The following is a 21107-nucleotide window of genomic DNA, read 5'->3' on the forward strand; positions in this document are numbered from 1 at the left end:
CTTATTGAATTTTCAATAGACACAAACTGATTCTCAAAACACGAGAGCATGCATTTCAGGTTGGTGCATTGTTCTCAGCTGGGTTTGTGACAATCATCCAAACTTGACTTTGATTTGGCTTGCAATGGGGCTCTGCTTGTGTGTCGTTGGGTCTTACGTCATGATGTGTAATTACAGGGCAAGAAGGCCATGATGAAATTCAGGAACTACATGGACAATTCCCAGAAGGAGGATCTCTACCAACTTCCACACATTAACAGTTACCAGATACCTGTTCCCCCGTCACCCCAGCCCCAAGCAAAGAGCTTTAGGGAGAACAGGTTGGAGGCTTGGAGGAGGAAGAGACTGCGTCCCATCACGGCTCCCCATGGCCTAGAGCCTCTCTTCACCAAGGTGATTATGGTCAAAATGTTCTTTTATTCCTGTAAATATTAGTGACGTCACACCAGCTGAGTTCTAGATCTGCAGCAGGAGAATTTTCTAGAACCAGGTACAAAAATGCATTGCAAAAAAAAAAATAGCATAAGTACACCTGTAAAAAACACGAGCGTCAAAGGGAACATCTGAGTAATTAGGAAAACAACTCAATCACCCTAAGTGATGACAGATTACTCGTGAGCTCTGGTTCTCAGACTTTAGATAAGACTCCGACTTCATTTCCCTTAAGTCGATCATTCAGAGTATCTTCCCATTTAATTCATGAAAATTCATGAATCTAAGCACAGCTAGAGTGTTATATGAACCAAATTTTAGTTTTAATGGTTTATTGAAAATTAGCGAACATTGGCTACCTACTTTTTCCCTGTTCTTTTAAAATACTGTGGTTTGTCACACACATGTCCCAAAGCATTATTCTATGTGGACAGCACCTTAGACCAGTTTCCTCTTTCCTTTTACATGTCTAAAAATTTATTCCCCGAAGATTTCACAGGTAGTTTCCTACTCTCAACTACCTGTCTCCAACTGTCTCTGAAATCCACCAACAGACATCTGCTCCCACCCCCATGCCTATCATCATCATCATCATCATCATCATCATCATCATCATCATCATTATTAATATCCCCCAGTCTTTTAGTGCTGGTCATTTACAAATGAGTGTAGGGCCACACTGGGGTGTGGACAACCTACCATTGCCAACATCCCTCCCCTGAAGTGACCGTCCATCCCTAAACAGCCACCATCTGCAGAAAGCCTGTCAGCCTGGGGCTGAGCTTTAGGAGCTCTTCCCCAGCCCATGCTGCAGTAGACATCACCATAGCTGTTGTGTGTAGCAGCCATGTCAAGTCCCGAAGTCAGCTCTTCACAGCTCTCTTCCCCAAACTCTGTCTCTTACACTGTTTCTGCTTCCTCTTCCTCAACGTGCCCATGAGCCTTGGATACAAGGATGCTAATGTACGTAACTCATCTTGCTTTACTGTTCCCAGAATTTCACTGGTGTCTGCTGCAATGTTTCCCTTTAGGATCTTTACGACCTTGTTTTTCTCTTTGAAGAACCGGTTTCATTGACTCTTTGTGGCTTTTGACTCTTTATTTCACTGATTTTGGTCATGTCTTCTTGTTTATTACTTTTTTAGATTGTTTTTTTTCCCTTGTTTTTTCCAGGGCCTTAAGGTGTGTCCTTAAGTTAATGAAATATCGCAAGTCTTTTGACATAGGCAGTTAACACTATTCACGTTTTTCTTAAGACTGTCTCAAATGTGTTTAATAGATTTTTGGCTTGCTGTATGTGTTTCATGTACCCAATTCTAGAGAATTTTTTAATTTTATTTTTGATTTTTCCAGTGACCTGATAATCATTCTGTAGTATGTGATTAGTCTCCATGTATTTGGGTCCCTTATGTACTTTCTATAGTTTATATGGTTGTTGATATGGTTGATATGTTGATATGGTTAGTTCCTTTGTGGTCAAATAGAATAGGCTAATTTAATTTTCCTGTATTCGTTGAGACTTCCTTTGGATCCCAGTACGTGGCCAATCTTGGAGAAAGTTTTCATGGGCTGCTAAGAAGAATGTGTGTTGTTTAGTGTTTGGATGGAATGTTCTATAGATGTCTTTCAGGTCCACTTGATTTGTGATGTCATTTAACTCCGATGTTTCTCTCTTTAGATGACCTGTCTACTGGTGAGAATGAGGTATTGAAATTATTGTCACTACGTTAGGGTTAATGTTTGGTTTTACATCAAGTGGTGTTACGTTATGATGTTGACTGTATCTGTGTTTTGAGCACACATTTATAATTATAATACCTTCTCTCACAGATTGGTTTTTATTGAAGTGCTTTCTGACTGAGGAGTGGAGGCCAATTAATACTCAGCATTATTAGTGTGTAACAAATTGCCTTATGTCATTAGATATGTTAGAAACATTGCTTGGTCTCTTGGTTACTGAATCTACTGATGATTCACACTCTGTCAACTGTGAGTTTGTTAGCTTCTTGTGAATGTTTAGGGTTTCATTTGTGAATGTCCAGAACCTTCTGGAGTCTACGTTTAGGATTATTTGGCTCTCGTGATGAAATTCTGTATCACTGAAGAATAATCTTTCACACTACTCATTACTTTCTGTGTTAAAATATTCTTTCTGTAATACATAAAGAATATATATTATTCATATATGTATAATTATATATGTATTATTCATATGCATTTTATTACTTTTAGCCTTTTGAGTTTTTAGGCATGAAGTCTGGGCTTTAAGTGTGCTAATGTAGGAGGTTGATGGTTTGTGTTTAATTCAGTCTGGATATCTGCTCCGTTAATGAGCTTAGCCCCAGCACATTCCTACTTCCATTTTCTTGAAAGCTTTGCTCGTCCTCCAACACACATCTTCTCGGGCTTTTTCTCTTACTTCTCCTCTTTGTTTTATCTGCACCCCTCAGTCTGAGCATCACCATGACATCAACCTCGACGCTTACTTTTCTGTTGAGATGTGTCATCTTCCCATGTGGTTTGACAGTCGATCCTTTCCAGGTCAATAGAGCCCAAAGTACAGGGACATCGTTGTAAGAAGTTACACTTCTTTATTCATTGATGAGCAAAGTTTCGGTTCTACCCATCTCCCAGACTTCTCCCCCTCCTCTGGCAAGCCAGTCGGAATTACTAGTTTGAGCTGGCCCATGCTTCATTTCATGGTTTTATATCATCTACTCAGGAAATACACTTACCTCCAAACCACATACTGTCTTTTCTTCATTTGATTGTTCTTGTACGTGTGCTCTGTGAACTTTTAGCAAAATATTAAAAAAATATGTTTAAAGGCAATACTAAAGAGATATGTTATTTAGTAGTCCTTAGACTATGGAGCTTAGCATACCATGCAGTCAATAACCATAAAAGAAGACACAACAATTTCACTCTAGAGATGAAGCAAATTAAGTTAAATAAATGACCCACAAGGTCAGAACTCATTAACCCCATCTCAAGTATGCATCCCAGCAAGCTGACCCGTTTTTGTAATACTCAAACTCAAAAGTGATTAATTTATTTTCTCTCAACTCTTGTAATTGGTCAGCTGTTTGTTTTTTTCCTAAACAGAGAAACCAATTAGACTTCTACATGGTAATCCCAGGCACTTGACATACATGATCACCTATCCTTGCAGGGATGTCAGAAGGAGTCCATGCATCTACACATCTCTCAGAGGTAATAGGCTAAGAAAGGGTCTGTTGCCTTTGCTCACTTGTAAAGATGAGATGGGTCACCTCAAAACGGTCACTCTGCCACGATCAATATCAACTCCAAACAAAATATTAACATTCATTCAGTTCATTTGTTTGAATTTTTGTTTGAAAACTAGCAGAAAAGGGTCAAAAGCACTTCCTTCTTGGCAAAGAGAGGAGAGAAAGAATTTAAAGTGGGAAATATTTTGTTAAAATCTTTATCATTTACAAAACTCAGAGCCAAAAATCTGCTTGTTATAGACCTGAAGAGGAATGTATTTTGTAACACCTTCGATTCTTGGGCACTGTATACAGTGGCTTTGTTATAAGGTGCTTAGAATTGGATCTCTCTCTCTGCCCTTTGTATTTCGTAAAGCCACGTGGGAGCAGGAAGTCTCATGGGAAGACACTTAGTCTCTGTGTCCTTGTTTCATCTCTTCTAGGATCCAGGAAGGATTTATAAAACAGCACCACATAGCAATGCAGTTATCACGATGGTCTATTTTGGTAAAAATGTGCACGTATCTTACGACGACATAGACTTCCGAGATGAAATCAAGATTTATCAACAGCACTGTGGAGGAGAGAACCTTTGTGTCTACAAAGGGAAACTGCTTGAGAAAGGTATAGACGAACACGGAGGAAGGCGCTTGGGTTGACGCTCCAGATGAGCTGTTGTTGACATAATATCAAAATGACTTTAACCACTTAGTGAAATTATGCACATCCAGGGAATTGTAAACCAGCTGTCTCAGAGTAGATCCAGATCCACAGCTCCTTGATTGAAACTGGAGCAGCCAGCGGTTGCTCTTGCAGATTGAAGGAGGAGGAGTGTGGAGTGATTTAACCTGGTAACAGATTGATTTCGAGACAGAGATATGTGATCATTAAATGACTCAGAAGTAGGCTGTCTCAAACACTGCGAGTTAACTGGTTTGCCACTGTGAATGGTATGACGGGCTATCATAAGGGAAACATCACAGACGGACAATTTGTTAGCATATACGGAGGCAGAATCGAAGGTTCAATAGATTCCGCCATGGGTCACACCTAAACAACTTGATGCAACACATTGTTTAAATGCCCGTTTCAGTAATTTGCACTTTCCTTCGATTCTAAGTCCATATTTGTCGGTATAAGGTGTTTTTATTTATACTGCACTGTAGTGATTCTTCTATATTGTTTATTGGGGCAGAAATGAAAGGAAGCTTTCTTTTCTCATTTGCATAGGAAAGTCTCTTTAGGAAGCTCCATTAGTTTCCATAGCTATTTAGAAAATCTACTGAGAAGCTGAGAAAAAGAGTTCGTCAGAACAACATAAAATTATTTTATTTTCCTTTGAAATTTCTTTCGCCAATCAGAGAGAGTGACTCTAATAGATAAGGAAAGATTTGGGGATTACATGGTCTGAGCCTCCCAAAAGCAAACCAGATGTGGGAACATTAGCTTTAAGTTGAAGTGAAATAAATCACGGTTCTCAGTTTGTTGGGAACTGGTACCATTTTTACAAAGTTGTGGAAACGTGGGAATTTACTCTGGCGTTTCTCAGTCACAGAGTTCCTTCCCACCTCTTGGTAGATGAGGGAGGGGAGGGGTGTGTCTCTTGAAGGGTATCCCCTGTAGCTTTGGCCTGGTGGGGTGGGGGGGGTCTATGTATGGTTCAATGCTACCTCAGCTCTCAGCAGCCAAAGTGCCAACCTTTTCCTAAAGGGAAAGGTGTGAATTCCAATGAGCTTTGCTTGTAGGGAAAGAGGCACACATCCTTCTCTTAACCCAAGCAGCTCGGACACAAATTAATTTTTTTAAAAGTATGTTGTCTGGGTGTTAATTTATGAGAATCGATGAAAGTAGCTATCATGTAAAAGTAGAATGCTCATGTTTAGATGTCTATGTTTAGACAATTTGCTGGGTTCTGTATCACACAGCATGGATACAGAATAGCCATTTAGTGGAGAACGGGACTTTCACAAATGCAGTCTTACTCTGGCTGGGTAGTCTAGAAAACAACACTGGGTGGACCAAGGATGCAGACCGAAAGCTGACTGAGGAGTCTGCTGCTGGGCAAGGGTTACTTTGTATACACACTGAGCCTGGGTCTCTGTGTGGAGACACTGGATAATCTTACACAACAGCTTGGAATGGAGACTTAAGTCCTGGATTCTCTCCCCTCTGTGTTGTGGTCTCTGCTTACCTTGATCAGTAGGAGAGAGCCGTTGGAGACTGAAGAGTGGCTTTGTTAGGGGGCTACCACGAGGTGCAGCAACTAGAGTGATTTATCCAGGTTACCAAAGATCTTCAGTGCTGTGTGATTCTGTGAAATGAGAATAGGTCTAAGGTTTTCATGGAGAGTAAATAAAAGCCTTTATGCTTTTGGAATAGCTCACTCGCTTTTAAAGATGTGGCAGTTGCTAATTTTTCTTGCTTCTTACAAATTAAGAATAACAACAAAATTATGGAAGAATGGGGCTTAGAGCATCCTTTTAGTCCCAAAGCAATTCCCCCTGCTTCCTGTAGTTAGATTAACGGAGTCCAGGCCACAGTAGGCTGCTTTAATGCACCCACGGAGAGCTGGCTGTATTTACTTCTCCTAAAGACTGCAGTATCTTCCAGGCGCTTAGACTTGCCATATGTATCCTTTCAAACAAAAGAGGCTCTAGCCTGTGGGCTCATGTGGGGCAAAGAAGCTGTAGTTGATTTTCTGGCCTTCTAATAGTCTCCTCCTCTTGACCCCATTTTCTTAGGGGCCTCCTTTCTCTTCCCAACATGCCTCTTCCTCCCTATAATGAGCCTCTTTCCCAAATAGAGGGTCCTCTTCCTGGGATGCTTACTTGGCCCCCGATGATCTCTCTTCTCTCCCTCTTAAACACAAATCCCATTCAGCCATGAGTCCAGTTGTGTCTCTGCCTTTTTGCATAACTTTTTCTGGGGTTTCTCTTAATAGCTGTATTGGGAGTCTATCTAAACTTAGAGTAGAAGCTCTCTACTGTATTCTGACCTCATCTAACTGCCCTTTACTTCTTCTCTCATCTGATATTGATCTTGATTTTTTTAAAGGTAGATTTATCAAGATATAAATGAAATGTCATGATATCCACCCATTCTGTGTGTGTGAGCTAACGGTGTTCAGGGATTGTGTGAAATTTGGGAATGCTCTTGTGCTAACACTTCAGGCTCACCATCATGGCGGTCTCTTCTCGCTGACAGCCTTCTCTCTCTTCTGCTGACCTGTTGAATCAGCAGCTGCTTGATTTTGCTGAATGCGGAACCTGCCGTAAAGATGATTACATCCGCGCTCCAGAGAACGATCTCCAGATGGGGATACAAATGTCAATAATATTAATAATATATTGTATTAATATGTTGTAATACAATCAATGTAGTAATAGTAGTGCCTACAAGGATATATTGTAGCATGTTTGTGTACTCACATTGTAATCTGTCTTAGGGAGCAGAATTGGTATATACGTATGTATGTATGTATGTATGTATGTATGTATGTATGTATGTATGTATTAGATACTTATTGGAATGGCTTACAGGCTGTGATCTGGGTAGTTCAACAATGGCTGAAAGTCTGGAAAGGAGTTCTTTCTATGAGATTGAACGTCTCCTCAGTCCCAGTCTGGTTTCCTGGAGAGATGCAGGTCTTCAGTCTGTTCTGGAATCCGGAAGTTGGTTCTAATATGTTTGTGTCTCAGCCACAGGCTGGGTGGACTTACCAGGGAGAGAGAGAGTCACCAGGCAGACAGGAGGCCAAACTTCCTCTTTCCAAGTCTATTATCTGGGCTGCCACCAGCAGGTGCTGTTCAGATTTAGGGCGAATCTTCCTGCTTTAAATAACCTGACTAGGAAAGTCCCCCACAGGCCTGCCCAGCACCCTGGGTTTCAGTTGATCCCAGATGTTGTCAAGAACTGAGATGAGCGCCACATAATTTCTCCTCACTAGATTGTTAGAACGGTTTGGCTTGCCCCTTTCCCTCTGTGTGGGCTCCAACTTCCTGTTTCTTTACATGTATCACCACGGATTACGTACTATGAACTTTGGGTTCTGACTTTTCTACAGTGTGTGCTTAGGGGTACGGGAGTATTTGGAGTCGATGTGAACTCTCAGCTCCAGAACCTTCCTTCAGCTCGTGAAGTTTCCAGTTCTGAGGGTGGTGTCTGATATCAAACGTTCACCAATGACCTGTCAGAGGCTCAGCCCCTCTGCTACTTGATCTGTTTGCTGAGCGTTAGTCTCTCGGGGCTAAGAAGATAAATGTCTCTTGATCATGGTGTTAACAACGGCAGGTTATCTTCTATGTCTGGAGGACAGACATCTGAAACGAAGACAATCTCGGATGGCGTTCCTTGCAGAGCTCTAGGCTGTAAGCCTTCCCTGATTCTGTCCAGTTTTGACTCTTCAGAAGGGCCAGTCCTCTGCTGGTGACAATGTTGTCCCTGAAGTGTCTGTGTCTGGCTCTGCGTGGTCTCCTCTCTGTATGTGTGTTTACTTTTTTGTGAGAACATCACTTATTGGATCCGGGAAAACCAACAGCCAGAACACCTTCCTCTTCCTTAATGATGTTCCTGAAATCGAAACAGTAACTGAACAGGGTCACCCAGAAGTCCTTAGTGATTCTCAACTTCAGTGAGTTCAGGGAACGTTCCACGTCGGGGAGTTTGCACGCCCCAGCACTGGTTTTTCCACCAGGCTTTCTTGTATGGTCTGTGCCTAGCTAAAGTAAGTCTGCCGAGACGCAGGTTGCTTCCTGAAAACTTAGTCTGCTCGTGAGCTGTGGAAGATGGCTGTGATAGCCCCATTGCCCATGGTTTACCGTTAAAGTCTGGGTGTTGATTTACTAATTAAGGCTCCAGTTTCCAGGATCCTCTGACCTTCCGTGTGACCTCTTAGAGAGAGCTTCTTATTAGTTGAAATGCCACAGGTTAGGGGTTCATTGCCTTCTGCACCAAATTATGGCCGATTTCACGGACCGGAAGCTTCGGGGTGTTTTTCCATTCTGTACCCACTTGGAGCATTAGTGAAGAGAACACAGCAGGTGTGGGAAGGCCCAGGCAGAAGTCCACAGATTTTTTTCTGCATTCTTATGAAGTTTGAGTTTTTCACAAATTAAATGCTGCCCCCTTTAAGTTATCAATTTCTAAAGACATGTTTAAGGGAAGAGGATTTGATGCCCTTACTTCATAAACCAGCGGATCAATTATTCCTCTGTGGTTGAATGATAGATTCTTAAACAAACAGACTTCTTATGCATACAAGTGTTTCTTTCTCTGCATCTATCGTCTATCTATCTACCCATTCACAGTATTTGTCTTTTCCTTTAGTATCCCAATGATACTCATCATCCATGCACAGCAAACATCTCTGCTTTCTGAACTTCAACTAAAGCTCTTTCTTATGTCACACATCATGTCACGTATTATGTCATGCATTGTGGTGTGGGTAGACTGGGACCTCCCATCTCTGTCATACCCAAGTTAAAGATGTGAAGCGTTCCTCCGTGAAGGATGAGGACAGTGACTCAAACTCCATGCTCTCTGTTCTGCATTCCTCCGACGACTCCACCAAGAAGCCACCAAGTCGGAAGTGGGAGAAACCACCCTATTTTAAGAGATAGAATTAGAGAACAGACAGAGATCAAGGCAGGGGACACCAAATCTTGTTCATTAACTTTGGAAACCTTCAAAGACTCAAGTCGCTAATATCAGGAAGATACACATACATCTCTAGAAACACATACATGGCAGGGGATGGAGGTGTATCATGCCTGGTAGTTCATTCCCTGGCTGTGTCACCTCCCTAAATTTTCTTTCCTCAAATATTTGTTTTATTTTATGTGTCTATGTCTGTGTCTCCATGTGTGTGTTTACACATGTGTGGACATGCCCAGAGAGGCCAGAAGGTATTGGATACCCTGGAGCTGGAGTTCCAGATTGTCGTGAGCCACCTGGTGCATACTGGACACTGAACTCTAGTCCTCTGTAACAGTAGCAAGCACCCTCCACTTCTGAGCTGCCTCTCCAGCCCTTCCTTGTGTTTTCCTGAGAGTATCTTTTCCTGGTGGGTACTCTTGGAGTTCAAAGGAACAAGCCACAGAAGAGCGAACTACAGTTATGTGGACTCAGAGTCAGTCTGTAAAGAGTTTGGATTGTCTTCCTAGCCTCTGACTCAAGAGTCTGTTTGTCATTAAGACCGGTGCCCTTTTGATCCCATTGTGCCTCAGCCTTTCCAGAGGCCTACCTCTTCCTTAGTTTAACTCTCGTCCTGGATACTGAGATGGACAGGATAAGACTTTTCCAGTAGGTCTAATTCTTAAAAGACAAGTTGCACTTGATTTACAAAGTTTCCAGACCTCGCTGTTGCCTCCTCGCGGACACTCAAGAACTGAGCAGGAAGAGGTTAAAATAATGACTCACTGATCGATTATCCGGGACCTCCTACCACTGTGAAGGAAACAAGACACTAAACTAGCATTGCCTCACGGTTTTACAAATGTGCTGCACAGCAAACATCTGAACATCTGGGGTTCTGAGGTGTGAGCGAGACCCTGCAACAAGAGCGGCTGGAAGCCAGAAGTGCGGTTAAAACAAACAAACAAAAATAAACAAAAGCACAGAATTTTTCCTCAGTTCTACCACAACACCTTGGAGCAAGATACTCTTTGAAAAGGATCGGCAGTCTGGCTTTAATAAGTCCCCGAAATGGTTCCATTGCATGTTAAAATTTTGAAACCCCTGGTACAACCATATTTTAGCAGATTGTACTAAGAGCTGTGATAGGTGATAAGCGCATGGCAGAGATGTGGAACCTCCTGAAGGGCTCCTGGAAGTGTCACGTGAAGCAGAAGTCTGGGTCACTCTGTTGAGCATCTCTTGGGCGGGACTTTATTAGAGAATTGTAAAGGTTTGGAATGATTAAGATTGCATCACAAACATCAATCCTTAATCTCTTGGTAACGTGCTTAAGAAGGAAGGGAGAAAAAGACTCTCAAAGGCAAACGGCCATCAGCTCAGCTTGGAGTTGAAATAACTCTCACCAATATAAGCATCATAATTAGACTGCTCAATGGTACAGTTGAAATGTAATAGTGTGTGAAGGCCTGTAGTGTGTATGAGTGTGTGTGTGTGTGTGTGTGTGTGTGTGTGTGTGTGTGTGGGAGGGCAGAAGGTGTTGTGTACCCTTGGCTCTTGTTATAAGACAGTTTCTGAGGGTCCAGTCTAGGCTCTTTCATTCACAGGGAAACACTTGACTAACTGAGGTAAGTCGTGCGGTGATGGTCCAGTTCGTGTGAGATTCTGGTTTCCACCCTCAGTACTAGAAAAAGTTTTCAGACAAAAAAGTATTTTCTGTAGCATAATGTATTCTTTTTGAAAAGGAAAGAAAAAAGTGTGGTTAATAAGACATGCTTATGAAGCCAGTCCTGCTCAAGAATGTCTGTATTTGAATTCCAGACACCTTTCAGTTTATCTCCAAGCGTCACCACGGCTACCCCTTCAGCCTCACCTTCTATCTGAATGGGATTCAGGTGAACAGGATCAGCTCCTGCTGTGAGTTCAAGCACCGCAGGAGCTCCCGCTTGGGAGGCAAGAGAGGCTACTTCGGGTTTGTGTGTGTGGAGAAGGCATCTCCTTGCTACAGGTATGAAAGCACGCCCTTGGCTAAAGAGGGTGTTTTCCTTCACAAATACTTTTCTCTGCACAGTTCTTGGAGAAAACTAATCAGTACATTCAACCTTATAAGATGTAAACCAGAGTCCCAATGCCTTAGATAGACGAGATAAACGTGGTGGAACTTTGAATTCTGTCTTGCTTCTCATCTGTCTCTCTTACCTTACACTGCCTTAACTTCTATCTCTGTGGGGAAAGGGACCAAATTTTCATCATTTCTTTCTTCTTATTCTTGGTAATGGCCCGAGTCTAATACCCCATAACCATGTAGTGTGCCTTCCTTTTCCTCCTCCTCTGCCTTCTCTCTCCCCTCTGTCTCTGTCTCTGTCTCTGTCTCCCTTTCTCTCTGTCTCTGTCTCTGTCTCCCTTTCTCTCTGTCTCTGTCTCTCTCTCTCTCTTTTTCTCTTTCTTTGTGTGTGTGTGTGTGTGTGTGTGTGTGTGTGTGTGTGTGTGTGTATTTTTGATATGGCTGCACGGGTTGGATCCAGGCCTACATTTGAAAAATAGAGTCAAAGGTAACTCAGACATTTTTGTCCTAGGGCCCGAGAAGATGGTCCAGTGGTAAGAGTATTTGCTGTGCAAATGAGTGACCCAGCACACACACAAAGGTCAAACATGGATTCATGTGTCTGGAATCCCAGCGTTAGGAGGCAGAGACAAGCAGAGCCCAAGAGTTTGTTAGCCAGCCAGCCAGCCTCTAAAACAGTGAGCTTGCAGTTCAGTTGAGAGACCTTGTCTCAAAGAGGACATGTAGAGGTGGACACCCAAGTTCTGCTCTGCTCACAGAACCCATGACCAGTTGCTGCTTCACTCCTCCTCACACCAAAAACGAAACCAAACTCAGGACCAAAGAGGTTTGTCCTGCACAACCGGAAAGATGTATGTTCAACATGCATTTAGGATTAATGGTAGAAGATGCATTTGGAGGGGCAGAAGAACAGGTTTAGTTTTGGACACAGGAAGGTTTAGATTTCTGTGAGATAACTCAAATGATAGAATTCATGATGACTAGCCAGTTGGGTTCAGAATCTTGGGTGAGGTGACTTGTTTGGATTCAAGAATATTTTGTATAGTGATGGCAGGAAATCATGAGATGGGGGGACTTTCTTAAGACATTGAGAACTCCAGACAAACAAGCTTCCTACAGTTCCTCTTCAGGGTCTCATGGAGGAAGAGTCCCTAGAGAAGGAAAGCCAATCTTTGAAAGGGAACCCCGAGGGAGGATTATCTTAGAAATAAACGTTTGAAGACTTTGGCAGTGATTTACTGAGGCAAATGCGTGGACAGGCTATGTATGAGTACAATGAAGACCGGTGCCTCAACTTCTCACAGTACAGTGAGCAAATATCTGAGAAGAGCTGAGGGATGAAGGGGTTAGTTTCACCCATGGTCATGAAGGGCATCATGGTCAAAGAGGCTTAGCAGCAGGAGTGCGCAGGGGTGTTGATGGTCAGGAAGCAGAAATGAATTATGTGGTAAACCAGGCCCCAGCGGCTAGGATGGTGCTGCCTGTGTCCAAGTCCTTTCCCTTCAGTCAGTTCTCTCTGGAAAAGTCCTCACACAAACGTGAGCCTCACTGATACCATAGACGCTCATCAGTCTCCTTGGGTGGACAGTCTGAATTGCTATCCAAGCAAGGGCAGGAATAGGGACTTGACCACAGTGGCCTTCCAGAGGAATGAGTGAACTGATGATACTGAAAATCTTTTACTGGAATTTTGATAACTGTATGGTTGTTTGGACAGTGTATGGCTTGAAGGGCCTCTTGGTTTTCAAGAGGCAGTATTATGCTATTAACTCATGCTAGCAGATAACACTGAATCATGGGACAAACTTCGATATATAAAGAAGGAAGTTGTTAGAGTTTACTTTAGTAGATTTGAGAAACTGGGATAAAGAATTCAAGTAGAACTTTCAGTTTTGAGAAAAGAAGAGCTGGTTGTGCAGTGGGCATTAGATGGTGGGTATGTAATGAGTTTTAGCTATAGAATGTGCAGTGAGTGCTAGCTTGTGGGTGTGCAGTGGGTGCTAGCTGGTGGGTGTGCAGTGGGTGCTACCTGGTGGGTGTGCAGTGGTGTTAGCTTGTGGGTGTGCAGTGGTGTTAGCTGGCAGGTGTGCAGTGGGTGTTAGCTTGTGGGTGTGCAGTGGTGTTAGCTTGTGGGTGTGCAGTGGTGTTAGCTTGTGGGTGTGCAGTGGGTGTTAGCTGGCAGGTGTGCAGTGGTGTTAGCTGGCAGGTATGCAGTGGGTGTTAGCTTGTGGGTGTGCAGTGGTGTTAGCTTGTGGGTGTGCAGTGGTGTTAGCTGGCAGGTGTGCAGTGGTGTTAGCTGGCAGGTGTGCAGTGGGTGTTATCTTGTGGGTGTGCAGTGGGTGTTAGCTGGCAGGTGTGCAGTGGTGTTAGCTTGTGGGTGTGCAGTGGGTGTTAGCTTGTGGGTGTGCAGTGGTGTTAGCTGGCAGGTGTGCAGTGGTGCTAGCTTGTGGGTGTGCAGTGGTGTTAGCTGGCAGGTGTGCAGTGGTGTTAGCTTGTGGGTGTGCAGTGGTGTTAGCTGGCAGGTGTGCAGTGGTGTTAGCTTGTGGGTGTGCAGTGGATGTTAGCTGTAGAGTGTGCAGTGGTGCTACCTTGTGGGTGTGCAGTGGTGTTAGCTGGCAGGTGTGCAGTGGTGTTAGCTTGTGGGTGTGCAGTGGTGTTAGCTGGCAGGTGTGCAGTGGTGTTAGCTTGTGGGTGTGCAGTGGATGTTAGCTGTAGAGTGTGCAGTGGTGCTACCTTGTGGGTGTGCAGTGTGGGTGTGCAGTGGGCAGTAGCTGGTGGGAAGCGCTATTTGCACTATTTCTTAGAATTGGAAATAAATTTCTTACTTGATGTTGAGGATGAATTGGAGGTTTGAGAGAAGAGAAGAGGTATGAAACAGAATCCAGAGAGTAGGCAAGTGAGACGTCTCACGCAGTAATGCTCAGGTTAGCACAGGCAGGATGGTGCTCTGTTTCTAGTTCAGATATTCTGGTTGTGCTATTGAAAAATCATTTCAGGGATTCCCACTGACCTCTCAAGAAGATAACGGCTTTATACTCAATCATCCATGTGAAGTCAGGGTGCTTGAATGAGAAATGTTGGGCTCCTGCATTTAAACACTTGATTTATCAGTAGGTTTCACTGCTTGGGAAGGAAATTGAACCTGTAGGGAAAGGAGCCTCCTGGAGGAAGTACAACACTGGGAGAGCTCTGAGGCTTGATGTCCTGGCCTCACTTCCTGTTCTCCCTGAGGCCTATGAGTGGATGAGATGAGAGGTCTCAGTGTTTGACTGGTAGCTTGCTTCCCTGGATGGACTCCATTTCTCTATAACTGCTACATTTGCCCATTCTTCCCCACATTGACTTCCCCATCCTTTCCTATCTTAGTAACAGAGAAGTAGCCAGTGCACAGACTATTCTTAATGAGTTGTTGTGCAATCAGAAACTGGACTACTAAGCTCTAAGCACTTTCTTTGGAGGACTTGGCAAGAGCAGCAACATGCGACTGTTGACATTTGCTCTGCTACTCAGTGCTTCCTACCTTCCCTGAAATCCTATGAGCTAATTCTTGTCACCTTTCCAAGAATATAAAAGGAGTTATGAGATTAAAGAATGAAACCCTTCACTCTCAAGTAATTTACTTACAGTTCTTAGAGAATAGTTACATTTTTTTTAAATGTTAGCTTCAAAACCACGTCTTCCAAACATGTCAGTGAATGTTTGAGGCAGTTGCCTTTGCTGTCCCCTGGTCACAGGTGAGGCAAAGGTCCTCATATGGTAGTAGAAATGGGGAAGGATGAGTGGTCATGGAGTCTTGTTTACTTGACTTCTGTCCCACTTAGATGACTTGAGATATTCCAGTAATGTATTTGAGCTTCAGTAATCAGAACCATCATGCTGAATTACACTGAGAAGTGAAAGAGGTAGTCAGTGATGAGGGAGCCAGATGTTACTCACTTTGTCCAATTCCCTTCAGCAGATGGGCTATAAAACATCTGAGCTTTCAGCAGGGAGTCCCCCAAGCCTTTACACAGCACAGCATACATTCAGGGTAGCAACAAATCACAGGCTCTAGGCCTCAGGTTTGTGGTTGCCACTGATGAAGGAAGAGATGTTTGCACAGAAGGCAAGGCTAATGATGACATCCTGTGACGATGTGTGACATTGTTATCCTGGGGAAACCGCACACTAAGCACATCATGGTGATGGGAAAGACCTTATCATGCTTAATTTGGGTGAGATCTTGGTTCCTATCCCCTCATGTTCTACGACCTGGTCTTTAGCTGGAGTGCAGGTTCTCTCAGTTCTATCACCAAGGAGATGCTAAAATGTTAGGTGATAGAATGTGGCACTTCTTGTTATGATCTGTTTTGGGGGAAAAAAAGACTAAGCAATTTCCATGCTGCTTGAAGACTCAAGATGACTGAAAATTCAGTAAAATCTTTCACTTAAGAAATTATCGTGGGCTAGGGGATGGTTCAGTGGTTGCTCAGGTATGAGGGCCTCCGTTAGGAACTGAAACTTACCAACTGGACATGACTGTGTACCCTTCTCCTCCCATGATGAGATGGCTGTTGTAGACTAGTAGTTCTCCAGAGGCTCGATGGGAGCTTACCTGGTATACAGAGGTTCAACAGGAGACCCTGTCCCAAGGCAGGAGGAAGGTAGCAAACAGCAGCTGAGGGTTTCTCTGATCTCTACAGACACAATGTGTTCAGAACATCTGGGTGGGTCACCAAATTCGAGGTGCAATGACTTCTGCAGAGTGTTTCTAGCTTTGAAGAACAAAAGCTTACCACCAATGAATCCATACAAGATTGTAGGGAAGGGCTTCAAAAGGCCATTCTTCAAAAGCAATAATGGAAATTCTGTTTAAAAAAAACACACACACACACACAGACTCCCAAGGTACTTAAAAAGCACAAAAAACAATGGTTGATTTTTTTTCATAAAAACTAATTACTAAAACATGTTGAATTGACCTTAAATGCAAGTTGTTAATGTGTTCTTGGAGCAATGAATTGCAAAGGCAATAACGTCTTTTTTTCTGATTATTTTTACATGTCTCTGTTTAATGTATACTTTTATTTATGTGTACGTGTGTGTGTGTGTGTGTGTGTGTGTGTGTGTGTGTGTGTTTACCACATGTGTGTAGGTGCCACAGAGGCCAGAAGAGACTATTGAACACCTTGGAGCTAGAGTTGCAGGTGGTTATAAGACAACCAAGTTGTATTCTAGGAACCAAACTCTCATCTTTTAGTCCTGTGAGAACAGGAGGCTCTTTGAAGTGCTGCGCCATCTCTCCAGCCCCTCAATTATATAATAGCTAAGAACTGATGACCTGTATATCCTGTCTATCTTGTCTGTCTATTTATCTATGTATCTATCATCTGTCTATCTATCCTATATCTGTGTATCTATCATCTGTCTATCTATCTATCTATCTATCTATCTATCTATCTATCTATCTATCTAACTATCATTTATCTACCTAGCATCCATCAATATATTGGATCATTACCTATGTGTTTATTTATGTGTGTATAAATTACATTTATATATAATTATGTTTGTATATATATTACAATTCTGTAATTCCTGTAAAAAGTTCGATGGTATAGTTTTTGATTGATGAGAGCTTTTAAAATATCTGTTATCGTGCTTAAAATTAAGAATATAGGCCCATATGCCAGATTTCCATATTAATAAGAACAAAATGGCTTATTTTAAATTGGTCTATGAAAACAAGTAGCTTATTTCTCATAATTTTTATTATGATCCACATGAGTTGTAAAGTTTATGACTCCATCAACCTACTACACACGTTAATGAAGGCTTCACGCTGTTACTTCTCACAGGTGCATTATTGCAATGGGCCTTGACAGAAAACCATCTTCAATGAAACCTAAGAAGGACAAGATTGCTGAGAAAAAGGAGGAGTCACTGAAGAAGAATCAGGGGAAACTGAGGAAGGACAGAGAGAATGCACCATCGAAAAGGAACGAGATGGAGAGGAAAGAGTCCTCTGTCTCAGCCGCATTTTCAGCTGAGGAAATAAAATTAGGGGTCAAAGAAGTGAGGACGGCTATAGAGGAAATGGAATGGAAGGGCAGGATAGGGCATAGCGTCTGGGAAGAGGACCAGGACAACGCTGTTAAATACGGTAACCCAGGGTGGACGCCCCTTGCCTCTACTGCCATCCTAAACTGTCATAGTAGCATGTGAACTATAGCTTAGCTGTGATCTGTAGGCAGCCATGGCCCACTCCCTTCATTTTGTCCTGTGGTGTTTTGAGGGGAGGTGTCCTGGCCTTGGAAGCACTATAGGTGTGAAGACATAAGGAAGTTTCTGTCCTGCTTACTAGAGCCAGGGTTCACACCCATAGAGATCATTTGACTAAATAGAATTTTGCCTATTTATTTAGTCTTTGGACACGAATGCAGGAGTACATTGACTGTCCACTTTGGGGCTGGTAAGTACAATATATGTCCAATATATGTCCTAGTATTTGGAGCTAGGACATCACATCCTAACAGGAGCTTATATTCAGTTAGAAGTCCTAGAGACTGCTTATCACGTTTTCCCTTCCTTTTTCTCCCTCTCTCCCCTCCCTCTCCGCCCCTCCTTCTCCCTTTCATAACTCTTTTCTCTACACAGACACAAGCACGCCGAGACACATACGCTCACACACCTGCACAGTGAAAGCTAAAGTGGTAGCAACAGGAATAATACCATAGGCTCAGAGCAGTGCGTGTTGCCAGACACTTTTTCCACTCCCTCCACTCCCTCTCACCTATGTGGAAGCATGCCGCTCTTTTCATTTCACAGTTGTAAACGGGTCTCTCTCATGCGCAGACAGCACAACAGAATTGAGATCCATACCCATGTGGATCTCCTCCCAGACTATTGAATCGTTCACTGTGTACCCATGTTCCCAGGTATTACGAGACCACTTGTGGGGGAGGGGTCCCCTTACCTCTTGAACGTAAAGGCTGGATTAGAGGAGCAGTACAGGTTTTCATTCTCTGTGGAAGCTCTGGCTTTAGGATCCTCTTCCTTACATCATGTTGCTGCAGGAGGGTTGCAAAAATCCTGGAGAAAGGGCCAGCGTTCTAGGTCTCGTGTGTTGATGACAGAGATAACATGGTTGCTATTTGAACAGATTTCACTCATCACTCCGGCACCCTGCTCACTTTTGTCTACAGTCCTTCCTAGCTCTCTTCCTCCTCTGGATGGGGAATTTTCAGAAATCAGGCATTGCCTCGGGGTTGGCATAGAACTGCTTAGTGCAAGACTTGGGGCTTGAGAAGGAGGGCAATGGGAGACGTCATCCCTTTCCCTTGTTTTCCCGGGAGAACTGGTGGCAAGTCATGGCGCTCTGCGGGACCTTGGCTGATCACATAGCCGGAGCTGGGTTAGAAAAGATTCTAGCAGATGTGATGCTCCATATCTGTTCACCCAGTGCCCCTCCTCTTAAGTCAGACCAGGAAAAACAATCTAACTGAATGATCTAGAAGAACTCGGGATGGCAGAGCAGACCCTATTAAAGGAAGGTTGCTCAAACACATACCACCAGGTCATTCCCATTTAAGCCAAAAGTAGGTGACACAAAGATGGCTCTTCCTGTGCCCCAATGAAAATGGAAGGCTGGTGACTGATGGAGGACTGAGCTCTCCTTGGTGTGATGAGAGGTCAGCACATTGCTCTGACGGGGTCGAATTTTTATATTTTGAAGGGAAACGTAGAACTCTGTTGAAAATAGGATGCAAAGCTGTTTCTGTTTTCCCTGGATATCCCTTTTATGTCCCTGTCCTGATTGTGGCTACTGTGTTGCTCTGGTTTAAATTGAGAACCCCCCACCCAGTGACTTGCATTGCTCCCAAATGACGGCACTTTAATGTGATTTGTGCTGCTTAAGACCAGTCCCTCCACTACCCCATGACAACTGTTAGTGCTGACTCATGTTCCCGATGACCTATAGCTCACGGGTTGAGTTTAGTATTGCTGTTTCTAATACCACAGCTTTGTGCTAGTCAGGTTATGGATGAAGAAGCTGAAGCTTAAAGAAGTTAAATTGCCCAGTGTCACATAGCTGAGGAACGTTCTATCTGAGAGGACATGTGACACCTGATCCCCAAACCCTCATATTTCACTACTATTTACTGCTATGGATGGAATTATTACATTACACTTATTACATTACATGTTCTGTCAGGCTTATCTTGTGACTAATATTGTATAATGCCAAATAGTACGTATATGGGGCGGGAGAGATGATGGTTCAGTGGGTAAGAGCAGTTGCTATGCAAGCATGAGGACCAGGGGTCAAACTGCCAGGACCCATGTGAAAACTGGGTAGAGTCACATGTACCTGTTACCCCAGCACTGTGGAAGGGTGCAGCCAGCAAAATTCTTGAATCCTAGCCAGCTGCTAGCAGGTTCAGTGAGAGACCCTGCCTCAAAGGATGAAGATGAAGAGTGAGAAGGGGTGATGAGGGAGAAAGAGAGAGAGAGAGAGAGAGAGAGCGAGAGAGAGAGAGCGAGCGAGCACAGGATACCTGCTGTCCACATACAGGTGCAAGCACTAAACACATTCACACACATATGTGTACAGACACACATGTACCCACACATGTGCACACCTACACCACGTACATGTGTGAACAGCCACACACATGTGCACACTACAGACACATATACATACACACCTGCACACACATATGCACAGCCACCCAATGCACACACATGTGTGCAGAGACATACATATACCTACACACATGCCCACACATATGCACATGTACATACATGCACACATCACACTTGTGTGCCAGCTATATAACGCTCGCTCTCTCTCTCTCTCTCTCTCTCTCTCTCTCATCTGACCTCTAGTATTTCTTTGATACCATTTCACTTAGGTTTACTCTTTTTCTTTTGAGCTTTGTCCCAAAGTATTCTACCAATGTTTACAATGTCAGAGTCACAGATGTGATTCATGCCAAATCCTGTACACATTTTTAAACATACATACATTCGCATAACAAAATGTAGTTCATGAATTAGGCACAGATGCTTAATAGCAATGGCTCCTACAATAGAATAATTATGAGAAAACATGGTGAGGGCAGAGCTGGGGTCTAGCTCAGTGGTTGGTACAAACCTTACCTAGCACTCACAATACCCCAAGTTCAGCCTCCAGAGGGTGGATGGATTCTCTCGTAATAGTTATTTTTAAATTACAGTTTGATTTCTAGGAATTTCCATGTATTATTTTCAGACTGTATTTGAGCATGGGAGATGGAAGGCAAGCACAGCTAAACCATGGGTAAAGTAGGAGCTGCGCTTGATGTCATTTCACTAATTAATGATGAATCCTAACTAACCAGACCACAGTGTGAACACTCACGCATCAGAAGTAACAACCGAGATTGCTGCAGACAGCGAGTGCACAGTTTACCTAAATCACATTCCCTCAACAAAGACGGGAGATTCCTTGGTGGCTGGAGTTATACTACCATCATGTCTTTTGATGAAGTCTTATACCCTTTTACATAGAGATTTTTGAGTTAAAGCTTATTAGTGAGCAGTTATGAAATTGCCCTGGGGGCTGGAGTGATGGTCCAGCTGGTAAGAGTGCGGACTGCTCTTCCATGGTACCCAGGTTCAGTTCCCAGCACCTACACTGGTGGCTCACAACAACTTAAGTCCAACTGCAGAGGATCTAATGCCATCTATGGCTTCTGTAGACACCTGCATATGACACACACAACATA

General features: G+C 43.3%; 1 protein-coding gene across 4 annotated transcripts in view; it reads left to right on the forward strand.

Moving 5' to 3' along the window:
- Erich3 (glutamate-rich 3) overlaps nucleotides 1–21107 on the forward strand; it is a 102236-nt gene that overhangs the window by 52005 nt on the left and 29124 nt on the right. For 2 of the 4 annotated variants that reach the window (XM_017591359.3, XM_039103891.2), the window contains exons 7-11: nucleotides 178–393; nucleotides 4106–4286; nucleotides 11115–11301; nucleotides 17196–17500; nucleotides 17762–17809. In XM_017591359.3, the coding sequence (XP_017446848.1) occupies nucleotides 178–393; nucleotides 4106–4286; nucleotides 11115–11301; nucleotides 17196–17500; nucleotides 17762–17809 (937 nt within the window). Of the gene's footprint in view, nucleotides 1–177; nucleotides 394–3537; nucleotides 3646–4105; nucleotides 4287–11114; nucleotides 11302–17195; nucleotides 17501–17761; nucleotides 17810–21107 lie in introns of those variants that run through there. The other 2 variants (XM_063282934.1, XM_017591360.3) reach the window with 2 other exon arrangements.

The sequence above is a fragment of the Rattus norvegicus genome, chromosome 2 (genome assembly GCF_036323735.1).
Source record: "Rattus norvegicus strain BN/NHsdMcwi chromosome 2, GRCr8, whole genome shotgun sequence".
Lineage (NCBI taxonomy): Eukaryota > Metazoa > Chordata > Mammalia > Rodentia > Muridae > Rattus > Rattus norvegicus.